The sequence below is a fragment of the Colius striatus genome, chromosome 4 (genome assembly GCF_028858725.1).
Source record: "Colius striatus isolate bColStr4 chromosome 4, bColStr4.1.hap1, whole genome shotgun sequence".
Lineage (NCBI taxonomy): Eukaryota > Metazoa > Chordata > Aves > Coliiformes > Coliidae > Colius > Colius striatus.
The window spans coordinates 35,853,118-35,871,756 of NC_084762.1; the positions used below are offsets into that span (position 1 = coordinate 35,853,118).

At 37.5% G+C, this 18,639-nt stretch overlaps 1 protein-coding gene across 2 annotated transcripts in view; it reads right to left on the reverse strand.

The window, feature by feature from the left end:
* Window positions 1-18,639, reverse strand: part of ZNF407 (zinc finger protein 407) — a 351,802-nt gene that overhangs the window by 98,843 nt on the left and 234,320 nt on the right. For both annotated transcript variants that reach the window (XM_061995058.1, XM_061995059.1), the window contains exon 8: window positions 1,550-1,728. In XM_061995058.1, coding sequence (XP_061851042.1) covers window positions 1,550-1,728 — 179 coding nt within the window. The remainder of the gene's footprint in view (window positions 1-1,549; window positions 1,729-18,639) is intronic.

Below are 18,639 nucleotides of genomic sequence, written 5' to 3' on the forward strand. Positions count from 1 at the left end.
AGGATAAGAATGAATGTATAGAAAACAGATATCATTAGTGTACTACACATTGTTGACAGTTTTCCACTATTGCCAAGAAAAGCAAGTTGAATAGTTTTAACCACAGCATACTGCAATAAGCAGTTCATTTACCTAGGTACAGTCTTGGACAGGTAACATGAAAACTTACACAAATTTTGTAGTTTTAGAAAAATGATAGTGATTCTACCAGTGTTACAGCTATCTTTGTTATGTCTGTATATCTGTCTATTGAAAGCATTTACATTTTTCATATTGCTTTAAATGGCATTATTGTAGTAAAAATCCAATAGTGCCTGGAATTAAGCTCTGAGTTGAATATTCATTCACTTTAGTGAGAACTATGATGAAATGTGATCAGTTTTCTGACCTATTTTGAAATTGGTATCCCGCCAACTGGCATTTTGTTTGCACATCCAGATATTATCTACCATATGCTGACATGACATGATGATTGGTTCCAAAATGAAGTGGAATACTTGGCAAATAGAAATATATGGTACAAATAATACATCGCCTGTAGTCAGGAAACAAGCAGTCATTTTGAGAAGACTGAAAGGTTTTAAAATAACTTGAGTGAATACACTGGAGAGAGCTGAAGGAAAGCTCTCTAGGTCGTGCTTTTTTATAGGTAGGAAGGTCTCAAAAATTATGAGATAAGTTCCTGATAGGAAGATTCAAATCTGACACAGCAGTACTAACAGTAGTACTTCAATAGAAGATTAATTTGCATCTTCGGGAGAATTTGGCCCACATAGCTTCTTCCTCCTCTGGATTCCCCAACTCTTTCTTCTCACCATCTGTTCTTTTTTTCCCACTGCTCTGACTTGTCGTTCCGCCCAGTGATGTCTAAGTTATCTGCCTCTCCTGAGTTAAGATAACATTTCATTCAAGCTCCAGACTAATTTTGTATTACTTCACCTAACCTCTTGGCATTAAACTCTTATTTTTCCACTAACTTAATGCTCCCATTAAACTCCTGTCTTCTATCCTAAACTGTAGAATCTGTAAAAAATATATATTCTTGTTGCTAACCAGGAATTGCATGTGTGTGTTCTCCAACATAAAGCCTCCAAAAAGTTACTGATTTATCTCTACTGTTCTATCTTTTAATGTTGAACACTACTTTTTTATAATGAAATCTAAGATTTCTTTGAAGCAGTACATTAATTTTCCACTGTATTACCTAAGGAATTTGGGATATTTTTCTGTTCTTTGTGGGCAGAGGGACTCGATATAAATGTTTAAAAAATATTTCTCTATAAAAGCTGAACTAAGTTTCAAATTGAGTCATCTAAACAGCATGCACTTCTGATGTTTATGTATTGAACTGCAAGCTTTGCTTGTGAAGCATGAATGAATTTCACTGCTTAATGCATGACCTTCACCTCTTGTGAAAACATGAAGAGGACTAAGCCCATTTTAAAATCATGTGACAGTAACAGAACATCCAGCTTTCTTAGTGTAATCATTTAAGCATGTTCATATAGAAAAGAGACGAATTTGTAAGCACAGAGAAAAATGACCTTACCAGCATGCAAGTATGCCAGATCAGGATTTTCAATGTCTGGATGCAGTTCTTTCAGGTGGTTCCGAAACTCCACAGGGATATTAGTTCCATAGTCACATTTAGGACAGTTATACATTTTTACTCCTTCATGCTTTCCTGTATGTAAGATGTGTTTACGGATATTTTCAGCACAGTTAGACCTAAAAATCAATTAAAAAAGGAAATAAATTACATAGCAATTGTTCCTCTACTAGTTGTTCAAATAAAACATAGCATTATAACAGAAAATTAGTAGTCATTACTCCTTTTTCACCATCTGCTCAATTTTTTCATCCTATTAGGTTTTGCATAAATGTTGTCCTTTGCGTGAAGGCTCCCAAAACCTTTTCAGGTGTACTGAACAATACATCTGAACCAGAAGCATTTAAAAATGAATGATTTTTTACATTTATAAAGTCTTATAATTTTCATTTTTTTCTTTATGTTAGTCAGAGATATACAGAAATTAAGCAGAAATCTTTAATTTAGCAAAACTGAAATGCACAGATGCCTATAACATCCCCAACAGCGCTCACATGAATCTTTCCTACACAGTTCTTAGATTCCACAGAAGTTGCTGTAAAGGATTTTTGTAAGGGAATTCCACCAACTTTTACCTTATGAACTATTCCTAGAAAAGAGAATTGAGTTGTTCAAGATTATACTTTTTTGAAAATAGACATAGTTTCAGACTTATACCTTAATCACAGCTTTTGTGGAAGTAGTGGAGTTTTCATGCATAAAAGTCAGAATACATATACAATTAGTTTCATGCATTTCAAATAAATGTTCCTAATAATATTTCTGAAAAAAATAAAGTGAATAGAAAAAGACTTCACGTTTCTTTTATCCACGGAGAATCATGAGAAAACATAATTTTTATTTTCCAGCCTTTAAAATTTTGCAATCTGATTAAAAAAATATTTTGCATTAGAATTTTCTACTTATTCAAAGTCTGTGATGAATTCCATATAATATATATTGCTTCTTCAGTTATTGTAGTCAGAAATAACGATTGCATTTATTCTTGAATCAAAATAACGGCCAATATACAATTTTTTTTAGACTTTCTTAGTACTGGACATAATTAACATTGTCAAAATAAGAACAGTAATGCGGTTTAACTGAAAAAAAGTACGAACACACAAGTGAATGGTATAAACACATAATTCTTCACAAGTATTCAAATAAGGCAACAGTAGTATTTTGAGCAACTGATTGTTTACCTGTCACTGTTACAAATACTGCAGTAACAGGCACCTAAAAAAAGGACCCCTGAAATAAATTGGACGTAGCAGCTTGAGGTTCTGTTGCAGTGCTTGTCTCTCCCTTGGAGATGGTCATAGTAAAGCTGCTATCTGCCTTACGGTGCTGCCAAAGCTCACCCTCTGTCATGTCCATCTGCTATATACCAGTATAATGATCAGGCTCCTGAGAATGTCAGAGAAGACACTTATGTTCACTGAAAAATATGGGAAATATTGTTCCTCAGCATCTTTCAGGATTTAGCCCTAAAAAAATTACAATGCTTATAAATGTTGTTAAAATGAAACATGTATTTTATGTAAAGAGAAAAAAAAAAAGGATAGTGTATACTTCAATGAAAGCAAGGACACAATCTAGTAACCTTCTATCACAGGTTGTACTTTAAAGGGCAGTAGATTAAAGTGGAGCATACAAATCTGAACTAAAATATCTGTGTCCTTTTAGCTCAGCTCTCATACTACGTTAAAGAATGTGATAAAACTTTTTACTTTGAAATATTTCTGTGAAATATATAAAAGATCTGTGGAAACCTGTGCAAGAGTTGTGGAGAAAACCCAGCCTGCTCAAGTCATAAAAGGCCAGTTCTATCTCTTTTGATTTGTGAATTTGCTCCAACCCCTTTCAACAGAGCAATCCCAAAGTCTCATTTGTTCAGTTACTAGTAAAAATCTGTGACTAAACACACCAACATACTGATATATCCCTCATAGGAAATCACAATTTTTTCAGAAATTCTATTTATCCATGTGACAAACCAAAAAGTCTTAATCAGAGATGAGGAACATGAGATCACAAAGGCATTACAAATGACTTCTCATATTAGGTTGCAATGCAGCAATTGTAACCATAAGTAAACCATGATGGTAACAACTGGCAAAAGCAAGCACTTTTGAAGCCAATACCTTTAAATATGACATGGCAAAAGTGCACTGCTTTTTTGGGGTTTTTTTGGTGCTTTGAAAGTCTATTTTATTAGGAGTCTTCTCCTGAGCACTCTACAAGTATCTTATTGTACGTCTGACACAAAAAAACCCCCACCAAAACTCTCTGTATGCATGTACTTATATCACTTCATCTTAGAAAACACAAGGGTCTATGACTTTAGACAGGACTGTATTTTTATTAAAGCTAGGTCATGATAAACATCTAACTAAAATATTATAGTGTTGCAGTAGTGATGATAGTTAAGCATTTGACAAGCTTTGTGTTATAAAATTCACTTCCAAGAGTTTATAAACTTTGAGATAAATATTACTTTTCTTCTGAAATCTGGCAACTTACAGCCCAGCCCAAAATAATTGAGTAGTCTTTCTGGTTTTTGAGATCCACTCCAAATTACAGCCACAAACAAATAAATGCAGCTTATAAGAGCCTAGCCTGTGTTCCAGTAAGGTTAAGCCAGAGGTTTGTAAGTTAAATTACTATTATAATTTCTTAATGTAAGCATGTTTTTATGCTTATAATCCATTTTCCATTTTGAAAATCAAATGTATATCTTTCTGGCAATTTTTGCATGCTCTGCAATAACAGGAAGGGAACTTATTAGAGAGATCTATTTAGTCTAAAGCCGTAGTCTAAGGGTTTACATTCAGTGCTGCTGTTGTAGAGAAACACAACAGAAATTTTGTTTTTATTTCATATCTTGCACTGAGTCTTTTTATCAGACAAGAAGAAAGGTTTGAGATCTGATGTGAACCCCACAATTCTACTAAAGGGAAGTAGAAGGCCTGTACAAAGTTTTCAGTGACCTGTCATTGTTAAATATGGTGAAAGAGCAGATGGGATGTGTTCTTAAGGCACATTGCAGAAAAACAAAAAAGGCAAGGAGCTGGAAATTTCAGCCCATGCTGCCCAAGCAACAAGTCTATACGACCTCCTTCATCAAAGACTGATATATTGGAAAAGGCGTAGACTACCTTCCACTGCACATATCCAGAAGAGCTCACACATTTCTGTAAGGGACAATGCTGTGAAGTAAGGGAAATGAATAGCAAGTTTCTCCTGAAAAATGAAACTCTGCTTAAGACAAAAGGAAAACCTCTTTCGGCTGAAAATAAAAAAGTGCTTTTATGTTCTTTGCACAGTGGTGCATTCGCATTCGTGTTCTAACTGTACATTTCATGTTGCCATTAGAAGTCCATTTCTATGAACCAGTTACCTAGCTTTCCTTTGCTGCTCTCAATAAATTAAAGTTTGCTGCATATTTGAATATCATAAACTGGAAATGCCTTGTCTGCTATAAAACTGTACTTTAGTCACAGAATCATGGAATGGTTGAAATTGGAAGGGACCTCCAATGGTCATCTGGTCCAACTCCTCTGTTCAAGCAGAGTCACACAGGGCCAGTTCCCCAAGACCATTTGCAAGCAGCTTCTGAATACAGAATCAAAGAGTAATTTAGGTTGGAAAAGGCCTTTAAGATCATTGAGTCCAATCATTAACCTAGCACTTCCAAGCCCACCACTAAATCATGTCCCTCAGCACCACATCTATGTGTCTTTTAATACCTCAACCACATCCCTGGGCAGCCTGTTCCAATGTTTTCAGCCTTTTGATGAAAAAAAAAAATCCTAATATCCAGTTTAAACTTTCCCTGGCACAGCTTGAGGCCATTTCTTCTTGTCTTATTGCTTGTTACTTAGGAGAAGCGACTGGCCCCCACCTCATTGCAACCTCCTTTCAGATAGCTGTAGAAAGTGACCATGTCTGCCCTTAGGCTCCTTTTCTCCAGACTAAACAACTCCAGTTCTCTCAGCCACTCCTCATAAGATTTGTTTTCTAGATCCTTCACCAGCTTTGCTGCCTGCCTCTGGATACACTTCAGAATTTCAACATTTTTCTTGTAGTGAGGGGCCCAGAACTGAACACAGTATTTCTCTTGACCTACTGGCAGCAATCTTCCTAATTCAGCCCAGAATATGGTTAGTTTTCTTTGTCACAAAGGCATACTGGTGGCACATGATCAACTTGTGTCCACCAGGAATCCAAGTCCTCTTCTACAAAACTGCTTTTTGACTAGTCAACCTCCAGTCTGTGCTGGTGCATGTCATTGTTCCTCCTTAGATGCAGGACTTGGTGCTTCTCCTTGCTGAACTTTATGAGGTTCCTGTCAGCCCATTTCTCCAGACTGCTGAAGTTCCTCTGGATTGGAGCACAACCCTCTGGTGTATCAGCCACCCCTCCCAGTTTTGTGTCATCTGCAAATTTGTTGAGGATATGCTCTACCTCATCATCCAGATCATTAATGAAGGTGTTGAAAAGGATTGGACCCAGTACTGAGTCCTGGGGTACACGGCTAGTTAGTGGCCTCCAACTAGACTTGATGCCACTGATCACCACTCTCTGGGACAAGCTGTTCAACATGAACGATGTATTCAAAAAAGATTTAAACTACTTTTGATGTCATTGTTGCTGTCTCAGAATACTGATAACTACCTAGATAAGAAAAGGATGGCACAACAACAACAAAAAAATGCTGGGAAAGGTATTATATCAGTGAATAATACTCAGTTTCCAATGGACAATGCCAATGGCACCCTACCACAATGAGGTTCCAGGCAAACCTCCCTATTACAAGGACGAGAACAGAACAGTTTAAATCAGATTTTCTGTGGTGACTGTGCTTGCATAGGTATTACCCACAGTGTGACAAGAAAGCCACAACCTCCTGCACCCTTGTCTGCTTCTTAGCAGCATTGATTTGCTTTGCTGGGAGAGTGGAATTAAAGCGGAAAGTTAGGAGTAGTGTAAAATGACCAGACATTTTGTCAGTCTGAGAAGCTGTTGCCTTTGTTTACTTTGTCTTCCTGTCTTCCATCTCCCATTGCCTCTCTCCTACCCTTACATATATATATATGTATTATATGTATATATTATATGTATATATGTATATATTATATGTATTATATATTATATGTTATTATATATTATATGTGTGTGTGTATATATATATATATGTACAGTTACCAAAAAATACTGCATTGTGCTAAAAGCAAGAAACAGACTGACTGGTCTACAGAACAGTAAGAAAATAGATGCTCATAGTGCACAGGACAAAAATTCTTGTCACCGCTTTCCTCCCTAAACCAGGAAATACTATTGTTCCTCTAGCCCCTATGAAGATATTTTCTCAGTTGCATTAGCAAGCTAATAGTGTGCCACTGACCAGACTCCTCTGCAAAACTAGGTCTACCCCATTGAAAACAGCAGCACCATTTGGAGTTCTAGGATGGCAGAACACAGAGGTGTACTTTGCAGGAGGCAGAGGTGGGAGGGAAACATAGGTGGAATGATCAGCCATGGAGCGAATTTGTGCTGGGGTCAATTGTCATCCTGATGGTCCCCACAGTAAGTGCTCTCTGTGGTCATTATTCCACCATCATCTCTTCCTTCTTCCTGATCCTGTGAGGCTCAGTCAGTCAGCCTGTCTCATCATCAAGCAGTACAAGCTGTAAGAGGGCCGGGATTCAGGCATCCCTTCCCCTCCTCCACATGAGGGGCTTCAGCTTCATGCAGGGTGTGATGGTCTACTTCTGTCCCAGCCAGCAGCTGGGAGTTTAAATAGGCCATGTAAGCAGCTGAATTCAGTAGCAAGCTGCAGAACTGTGGCTGCTCCATACTAGATCTATTTGCTGTCCTCATCTTTTACATGGCATTTTGAGTACAAATCACAAAACACCTGTTAATTCTAAATTTGCCTGTGCAGAATGGGAATGTGAAAGGGACCTTAAGAATTCATCTAGTCCAACTGCTCTGCTCAAGCAGGTCTACCTAGATCAGGTCACACAGGAACACGTTCAGGTGGGTTTTGAAGACCTCCAGAGAAGGAGACTCCACACCCTCCCTGGGCAGCTTTCAACAGCTAGGTGAAATACAGCAGTAAGTAACTTACTTTTATAAAGGTGTTTTGTTAATAGGGAACTGAAATTGGAACACTCTTCCATTATGCAGTATCTGATATTTCCAAAAAGATGCTTACTGCAAGACATGGAAATGGAAGGTTTCAGAGGTGAAAATGAGGCAAAAAGTTACATTATCTAGCCCACTAAGTTTTAAAATTTTAGCAGTTTATAGGACTCTTATTTGCACAAAACTAACCTTTTCCAAAAGCTTTTCTCCGGGAGACTAGAATAAACATCCTCTTTCTGCAGAGAAGTGCATATACCCTAAAGGACTTATGGCAGCTCTATGGATGTCACTCTTTAAAACACAAAACCAAACTGCCAAACAATTTAAAAGATTTCTTTATTTCCCCTGTTTGTCAGTGTGAATAAAGTTCATTCTCATACAGAGAGCACTCTGAAGGTCTTTGCACTGTTTATATCCCACTATGCAACCTGCAAGAAGTACACAGAAACTGCATTTTGATTGAAAACCAGTAAAGTCTCCAGATACTTTCTTCCAGAAATAAAAGCAATTATGATCAAAGCAAGTTTCTCATGAAAGCTATCTGTATTATTGTAGATTCTTAACCTCCATTATTCACCAAATATTTGCAGTTGTTTCACAGAATATGCCATCTAACTTGAAAAAGTATCTTTAAATCAAAACTGCAATAATGTAATTACATAGGAAAAGGAGAGCCATAGAATTTTAGAAATGCAAAGCCACGTGGAACATTTAACATGACCTCATCAAAAGCAGAGTTTGCCCAGTGATTCCTTCCTCAAACTCTTTTTGGTACTAAACCTTGATTTTCAGAGACACACTGAAATCAATGGGAAAGCAATGGGGAATCCATTGGAATCACAGGCAAATTACTCTATAATTGATTACTCTCACTTTTACAAATGTCATGGATGCCATGACTTTCCCCATGCTCAGTGTTTTCCAGATCCAGATAGGAGCTCTGGGAGTTCCTTCTGGACCCTTCTCGAAGCACCAAGACCTCCTGATTTCTCATTTGAATGCAGGGACCTTTCAGGGTTTTTTCAGCATTACTGTGTCCCAAAATATAACTCTTCTAGTCTGTCTTTATTTCTTACTTGCATTAAAGTGTGTGAAAACTACCACTCAGTAAAGTGACGATAAACAACCTAATAGGCAATATGCTTTTGACAGGAAAGAAACAAATACCTCAATCTGCAGTAATTACATTATACGAACACGCTTATTCAATCAAAACCTTCACAATGACAGTCACTCTGACCAACTTCTACTAAGCAAAAACCCAGACAAACAAATCAACCAAAAATTCTTCCAGGCGTACTCAAGATTTATGTACATTTCTGGTTTTAAAAATAAACCGATTGCCAGTTAACACAAACTAGCTACAACATTACCGACAATCTGCATATACCACTGGCACTCACCTCAGACCACAAGTTTAAAAATTAAAGTACTGGCTTACCTCCTCTGTGCTACAAGTCAATACAGTATGGCACAAGAAATAATAAAAAACAGCAAGATGTTATGGCCAAAAATATATTGTGATATGTGTTAAAACTAACATTATAAAACTCTAACTATTATTATACATTAACATATATATAGAACATATATGCGCATACACATATATACAAGAAATGTGATATATTTTTCCAGTCTTCTCATTACTAGCATGCACCCAGGTTACTTTTTCCTTGCACTTCCCTTTAAAAATAAAAATCTTACCTTTTATTTAGTTTTAAGTAACTGGGGGAACGGTCGCATGAACACAAGTTCCAGCACTCTGCAATCAACCTGAACTACAAGGGTCTTGTGACACTATTGCTAGAATTAGCAGCATACAGCTCCATGGGAACTCAGGAGGTCAACCACAACGTCCTCAGTGCCAGCTCAGTTTTGTCTGGCAAACACATCTCTCTGCTATTCATAAAGACCTCAGGTGGACAGTGGCAACAAACTGCTGAGGGGCAGCAACAGCTTTACCACTAAGGCTGTTTCTGTGGTGAAGATTTGCCTGCAGTTGATGCTTCTTAACTATACCAAGCTAAGATGACCGAAACAGGCATCCACAGTGACATAAAAAATGGATGCCAGACAATCTGGCCACACGTATTGCCACGTTTTACATGTACTGCCATGTATTGCATGTATCGCCACTCAGAAAATGTGAAGTACCCCATAAAAAAGAGAGTACGCTACATTTACATGTTTTAATGAGATCTTATGATACAGTCAGTTTCACAAAGAAAATAATAAAAATGTATTTGGGATTTATTCTGACAGTATTATAGTAACACCCAGGGATAATAATCGTAATGTTTTCTGTTTTTCTACATTTATGGCTCCGCATTTTTTTCTGTAATGATCTATTTGTTATGACATACAGTATGTGTGACAGATGTCCAATGCTGGCTGCTAAAAAGTAGCAGAGCCCTGTAGGGAAGCAGCAAAAACTTGTGCGTCAGCACTGAAAATGATGGAAGATTGATAATTACTGCTGGTGTTTTAGCTCCATTCAGCAGACTAGCATGTCCAAATCGTAATCTGGCCACAGATCTAACAGTATATTCACGATGTATTGGTCAAAAAATTCTCAATTTCAAATAATTGATCATTACAAATACATTTGAGAAAGCGAGTTGATTATGACAGAAAAAAAGGAGCACTTTTAAAGGCAAATTCAGGGTAATTTGAAGGAAAATAAGAAGCAATGTACTCTAGTCTGGTTTATCTCTGAGGGATTTCTAAAGCCAGATTACAGCCCTGCACAGTGAACAACCACGAAAGCATAAAACCAGTTCTGGCATCTAGATCTAATAATGAATTTTCAGTCAGAATATTCTTCAAAAAAAAAAAAATGTAAAGAAAATCTCATCTTTGTTAAAAAAAATAATCTCTGATTCACAGGAAAGAATGTCTTCTTGCCTTAAATGCTTCCATAAATTCTGTTTTCCACAAGAAAAGAAAGAAATAAAGAGAAACATTTTAGACAGAAACATGCAAATTATGTCCAAACTACTAGACCTGGGAAGAGCAGGCAGAAAAGCTGCAGAAAGGCAGGGAGATGTGACATGCCTCAGCTCTCGACCTGTGCTGTGGTCCCCAGGGGCCCTGGAGCTGCTGTGCTGGGCTGCTCAGCTCCTGAGTCTGCCCGAGTAGCCCTGTGGACGGAGCTTCAGTGTCTCCTTCTACTGTCTAGAGAAGCAAAAAAAAAGCAAAACAAAAAAGCCAAAACAAAACAAAAAGCAATTTTTCACAGGACTGAACTACTGAAAACTCTCCATACTCTTTGCTAGAACTCCTGGCTTCCACCTTGCTGCAGGCAGCGTGTGCTCTGTAACGGCCTGGCCCAAGGGCCCTCTGGATCCATCTGCCCTGCAGTGTGAGGGATGCAGAGGTCTGCTGTGCACAGTGCACTGCTGCACCGTGTCAGCCAAGGTTTAAGTGGCAGAAATAGCAGGTGGAGTTCATCTATTACACAGTAACTGAGAATAATCACTCCATTGTTCATGGGCTTTCTCCCTCCCCCTCTTCTTTCTCGTTGGAGCAGATGGCATAAAAGAGAAGTTGGTCTGAGAAACAGTATCTCTGCAGAAGTGTAAGGATGGAGACTAGGCTTTAAGTATCATAGGCCCTGATTTAGCAAGGTACTTATGCACTTGTGCAGCTTAAGTACAAGCAGCTCCATTGACTTCAAAAGAATGACTCACAAGCTTAAATTAATGTAGATGATCAAATACCTTGCTGAAATGAGGCCATGGAAAGCATCCATTTTTTAAAAAAGCTAGGATGAATTTAATTGAAGACACACATTTCCTTTCAACATAAATTTTTTCCCCTATTGTACATCTTTTAATGACCACATAAAGTAACTGAACAATTCCGTAAAGTCTATTTGTATATATCCCCAGAAACTCATAAAAGTATTTTCACAAATATAGAAGTGCAGATGGAGCCCAAGAAAGGCTGTGGAGTCTATAGGCTGCACAAGATGAAATTGGACTTCTAATGTTGCTGGAGTCTGAACTGATAGCAACAGACCCAAAAGGCTGCCTGTCAATCTCAGATGCAGATGGTACTTTTTCCAACTGGCCTTTGTGTCAGTTCCTTCAGCCATTTTAGTGACAACACAGCTCCCCAGAGGGCAGATCCTGTTGCTCTGCAGCCTGGATTCACACCCAGGGCACTGTGTTCTGTACAATTTCTTCTCAGAGGAGGTTTTTTTAATGCTAATATATTGCCTCTCCTTGCCCTATCCCATCCCCAACCCCCCCATGCAAAAAGAGATGGTCATTTTCGTCCTGGTTTCAAATGTTCCCATCCATCAATGGAACAAGCATGCATTGTCTGAAATATTCACTTTTGTTATGCATGCCAAAAGTATATATAAAATCCCTGCTAGTAAAGTTTGCAGATGATCACTGTAATTGGTAGCATGATTAATAACGGTAGCACTACAATCATACAGGGCATTTTCACAAGCTAGGCCTGTTCAATCAAAACATGTACACATACAACTACATGTTAGGTCTCCCACCTTTGCACAACACATGCTGGTAACTTACAGAATGCAAGAATGCTGTGAAAAGCTGTGACATTGAAAATTATTTAGGGATTAGTGGACCAGCAATGTGAGCTTCCAGTGTGATATTATAAGCAGAAAGGTCCCATGTCATCTTCAGATGTGTAAGTAAAGATGTAGTAAGCAAATGTAAGGATCTAATGTTGGTTTTAAGACACTGATTAAAGTAACTCTAGAATATCTGCTTCCCATATTACACCCTACATTTTAAAAAGGAAACAAACAGCTACAAAATTACTAATAAAAAACTACAAGTTAGGGGTAAAACAAAACCCACAAAACATTTAAAAAGAACCCCAAAACCTGTTTTGTATACTGCATAAGAACTGGGGGCATGAGTAACTTAGCAGGGAATAAATGTGTAATTAAGGGACACCTTAACTCTGAGAAAATATATAACAAAACCAAATCCAATGACTACAAGTTACAGTCAAATTCAAATGAGAAATACAGCACAATTTCTTCAGCACTTACAGCAATTAACCTTTCACACAAGGCGAGTGAGTTCTCCAACTTTGGATGTTTTCAGATCAAACCTGAATGTCTTTCGAAATGATAAAATTTAGTCAAGCACAAGAGGCTCAGTAGAGAGTGAATTGGAAAAAAAGACTATGCCGTTTGTTTTATGCAGAAGGTCAGACTAGATGAGCTTAAGGCTTTTTCTGGGCTCAAAGTCTACAGAGGTACAGTTTAAGTCTGAAAAATGTCATTGGGAGGTCAGACATTTATTGTGTTTCCATGATGTCATGGAAATTTGTTCAGTCTGCAAATTAAAATATATTCTTCCTGGCTGTCAATACTGCAAAACCATCTGAGGTTCTGAAAGTCAAATCTGGTTCTTTAGTTAGAGGTATGATTGATTAGCTGATCTAAAATCTGCCTTGAAAGCATATATTGGAGAAACATCATTCTCTTCAGATTATGTTCTCATAATGCCATTGTCTGCACAAATATAAGTAAATGCAGCATTTGGCTCTGTACTTTGAGCTTACTTCACAGTCATCATTCACTCCAGGAGATTTGGTTTTAAGAGTAGAGAGCAAGCAAAACTTAATTTTTGTTCCTACATTTGCCTATAAGGACGCCCTGCTGCTCAGTAAGAAATTGCAGCAGGATTTTTCATGGAGCTAGATTTTCACAGTAGACCTTCACATCAAGTTCAGTGTGCTGTGTACTTCACCAAGAGACACTGAAATGGAGTACTGTTGAATGAAAGCACTGCACTGTGTATTTGACTTACCCAGCATACCTAGTGCGTATATGCAGAGTAAAATGTATCGCTTCAGACTATCCAAACATCAGCTGTCTTGTAAAAGCATTCACTGATAATTGGACCACCCAGAATAGATAAATTATTACTGTTCTTTCAACTATACACAATTATGTCTAAATATTAGACACAGCATTTTAACTAGATAAGAAATCGGGGCAACACTGTAAATGTATTGATTGAGAAGAATAGGAACTGCCTGAGTGGTATTTGCTTCAAAAAGCTCACATAGTACGCAAGAAGAAAAAAAATTAAACACCAAGGAAAAGCCTTCTGAATGCCAATTCTGGCACATTCAGGAATTTTATAGACCAATATCAAACAATTTATCCATTGATCAAGTATGCAAAGGTTCTGCTGCAATGAAAAAAAAAACCAAAACACATAAAAACAAATGCCATTATATGACATGAAAATAAACTTCTTTTATTTGGCATAGATGATGTTACGGACTTGCCTTTCCCCTCCCACACACAGAGGGTTAACATGAAAAGAGGGGAAAAATGGTAAAATACGAAGTTTGTTCTTTGGCTTCATCTTTCACATTCCTGTATCACACTACAGCAGAAACTAATGAACTTGCTCATCTTCGAAAGTCCTTTTGCATGCTTCTTCTTTCACCCTTAACTCTGATCCTTGCAGATCTTCCCTTATGTGTGTGCCAATTTTACTGGTATAATATGTGCACTTTTATTACTTGTGTTCTGAAGATTTCTACTGAGAGGTACTTAAAGCTTATACAAGTCAAAAACTATTTTATCACTTCTGAAGACAACTAATAGGGCAGAGTCACTGAATGATAAGAGAGAGAGACCACTGTATTTATTTAATAATCCTTGTCCATTTCACAAAAATGGTTGGTGTAATCCTTTTAAAAATAATAACCTGTTCATTTCAGACCTTGCACAATGCTTCTCTTTGTCCCTTGTAAGTCTCTCAAATGTCTTATTTTAAAGGAATATATAGTACTCCCGGAAGACATTTTCCCATTTCTATTCTCTTCAACTCCTGTGAGCCCTTGTTCTCTGTGATAAGGCAATCTCCTTCGGGATCTGAGCTGTGTAGTTTCGCACCACGAGTGACAAGGACTCGACTTGAATAACTGCTGTGCGCAGGTTGTAATTATGTCAGCTGGAGTGTTGAACAAGGGGACTGATTAATGTGAGCCCCAGCCCAGGCACAGTCCCTATCAAAACCTTCGTGCAGGCCAGCAGTGGGGATGGGTTAAAGCAGAAAGACAAAACATGCTGTATCGTCCATGATAGATGAATTGCTCCAACAGTCTTCAGGCAGATGTTCCAGGACAGTATAATATACAATTACTCTGCCTTATCACCTTCCCAGGGACAATAAAGCTTCCTCCTTCTATAGCTCATGTGAGTGAAGGCAAAATTAGTTTTACTTTTACAACACTGACTCACTTATCATGTTGCCTTGATTGTGCTTTTACAGCTAAAGAAAACATATATTCCACTCTTAAACTCAAAAAAAAATCCCACCAAAAACACCCTGCACTGCTCACCTCTTATATAAAACCAAATAATTCCTTTGAATCTATTTTACATCATAGTAATACAGCCCTTAAAGCACTATATCAGTCCATTATTCTAGGGAACAACTAACTTTAGAACAACTGGACCTATTCATATGCTTAATGTCACATGCAGATATATAAAGGTACATTTCTGGATCGAGTCAGAATGCATAGATAATAAAAAATACTTAGGTTTTGTACAAAAGATGCTTATGTGAATAACATGCCCTTAGTGACTATTTTAACTAAGCATTCATTCTAAAAATACTGCAGTACTCTTGTAAAACAATTCTTTGAGAAGTCATTAATCCACATACTTTTTAAAAGGCCACAAGAGTTTACTGCATAACTATTACAAATAATCCAAGTGTTTTCAAAAAAGTAAAGATAAATTAAATAAATAGACATTTAGAAAGAAAACTATGTGTATGCATTTGTTTCATTTTTGCTATCAGATGTATACAGATTTATTGTGGTGTTGGGTTTTTTTTTCCACCGATGGAAGTAATCTGTATGTTCCTGAGCTATTTCAGAGAGTTCACAGAACAGTAGCTTACCAACATGAAGAGAATAGCAAGGGAAGAATATGGCTCATATCCTGATATTCTTTCTTTCTAAGTACTAGATGGTTATAGATCAAGAATCTGTGTTTAAAAGAGTCTATATAGTTCCACTTGCATTCTAAGATGTATTGCTTTCAGTAGTACCCCTTCTTCAACTATCTAACAATCACAAAATCTCAAGAAATGAAACAAACAAAAAATGCACCCAGAAATGCATTTAGAGAGACACGTATTTGAAGGTCAGGTTTAAAAACATAACCAGACTGAAACAGGCAAGGTTGATCCTGACAACCTTGATCCTGACTTCAGATTGAGTATGTATTTGAAAAATTCTACTTGTATGCATTTAGTTTTCATGAAAGGCATTTGATTACTAGTCCTAGAAAAATGAGAGGTGAGATTTTCTAAGGAGACTATGGGAATTAGGCACTGACATTGCACTTAGCTGAATGCGGGCTTCCAGCTGTTCAAGCTTCTTTAAGGTTTTAGCCAATAAACAGTACCACAGTCTTGGCTACAATAAGGTTTCACCATAAGGATACAGGTTTTCCCATATTCCTCTAGTGAAATGCAATCCTATGCTGATGATGCAAAAAATGGCTCCAAGAAAACTGGTATGTTCCCACTGTACAGCACACTGACTGTAGAGGACAGCACAACAGAATGATGTTACGCCAATCATTGCGTGGAAGAGCAGCAGAAAAATCAGTTTTGGACTCAGAAAAATTCCAAGCTAAGCATTGAAAGGATATGATAATCAGATAATAGGCAAAGGAGTAGTGTCAGGTTTGGAAGACAGGGCATCAGTAAAACAGCCTAGAAATAAGTTTCTGTCTTGTTTTGGTGCACTGTTGAATATGACAGTACTAGAAGGCAACTGAATCTGTCCTCCATAACCATTCAAATTCCCGGTACCACTAGTGGAGATAGGAAAGAACTTATGTAGGTCTCCAGATATGCTTAATTGGATGTCTACTTTTTCTAAAGAAAGTGTAGGTATCCAATATGAAACATGAGGAGCTCTCCATCTGCTCAGGGAAAGGAAACACTGGTGTCCCTAACCTTCTAGAAACTAAGGCACTAATCCAGGAAGTAGAACTCCAGAGTTTTGGGCTCAAAGTGGGCTGAATCCTGTTCTCCTGTGTCCCTGGGAAGTGTGTTAGCTGGCATGAAATACCTTGCACATACATTTTCTTCTTGACACTTTACCAATGGACATTGAAGAAGCACCAAGAGCTAAAAGCAGATATAATCCTCATCTTCTGATTTGTTGTTCTGTTTTCAGTTACGTTTCCTATATAACTTTCCTACAAAATCTAAACAGCAGAGTCTCAAACCACTATTCTGTGCCCTCTCAGCAGCAGAGACTTCTAAACAATAACCAGAATCAGGCTACAGACAGCATTATTACTGATTAAATGAATCCTAACTTGTCTAATATTCAATCCTCTAACACATACCTAAGAACACAGGAATAAGAGCTTGTTCACCTAAAAGGTTTACCAAAAGTCTTGAGTTGGAGACACTCATCTACCCAGCATAGAAAGTTGCAAAATCAGTATAGAGGGAACTGAAAAATAGAAATCCCTAAAGGAGTAGATGCTTTTGGATTATTTTTTTGTGTGTTATTTACGGGATTGGTATTCTCTTTGCAAAGTTGAGTGGGAACTAGAAGTGTCTGGGTACTTGATTCCACAACCTACTTACCTAGTTTAACTTTTTTACTCTTCAGTATACATCTTGTGAGAGGTGTTACCAACTCTCTGGCTTCCCATTTCTCTCTTAAGAAGCAAGTGCTTCATAACAGGTAGAGAATCATCACTGAGGACATGGAGGTGATTAACATCAGTGGATCCAGTACTTATCTACTGTCTTTATTTTTGTTCTATAATATCAACTCCATGAGAGTATACACTATCCAGCCAGCGAAAGCTGACTCCCAGCTGAGCTAAGGAGCAGAGATGGAGAGAGGCTTAATTATAATCCTTTCTGAAACAGTATTCCTGCCATGCTACTGGTGAACTGAAACTAAAAATGGGCATTTCAGAGCAGAAATAAAGATTATCCTGTTATTCTGTTGTGCTGTTCTGAGGGAAAAGAGATTCAAACATAAAGAAGGAAGCTAGGAACAAATGCTTGTGGACAAGAACCCAGGTAGAACAAACAAATACTATACTTGCCTTTCAGAATACACTTTTGTAACCTAGAGCACTGATACAGCTAGCATCACCCAGTACTGCATGCTCACCTTTCCCCTGTCCCTACCAGGCAACCATAGCATTTCCTAAAAGCTATACTCACCAGTCTTGATATTGCTGCATTTATTTAAACAGAATGGATAGTAGGCCTCTGCTTTGCCCTTGCAAGGGCTCAGATTTAGGTCTTCCCACTCTGGTCTGACACAGACAAAAAATCTGATACAAATTCCTTTGCTTTTCAAACCTTTCCTCTACTTGAAAATGTTTTTCTTGCTCCTCAAAATTACTATATTTTAGCATACAAAAATCAATCAGCTAAATCCTGTATGACTGTACTATAATTTATTAGTGCTGATCAAAATCTTAAAGGCTGAGTAATTAAAATTCAAATTAAAATGTGATGAAAGTCACATTTAGGCAACTAAATGAAGAGGCTGAATTCCAAATAGATACAGAGCCATTGGACCCCATGCAAGTTGAGTGTTCATAGATAACAGTATAACTAAAAACACGTAAAAAGAACTTAGTATTTGTTCAAACTATGCTTCTTTTCCTCATGTAAATACATCTACTTAGACCTATGCTTTATGTCACAGTTAGTCAATAAATGGCCTAAAGAAAGCAGATGAAATGCCAAAGAAAGACTTGTAGAATAATCTCTCCATAATGGAAAGCTTTTTCCTATTTACTGACTGAAGAAGAAATGTCAATGCTCTCAATCTCAGGTATACAAATCTCTTCTAAATAATTTCCTTTCTAAAGGAAAAATACA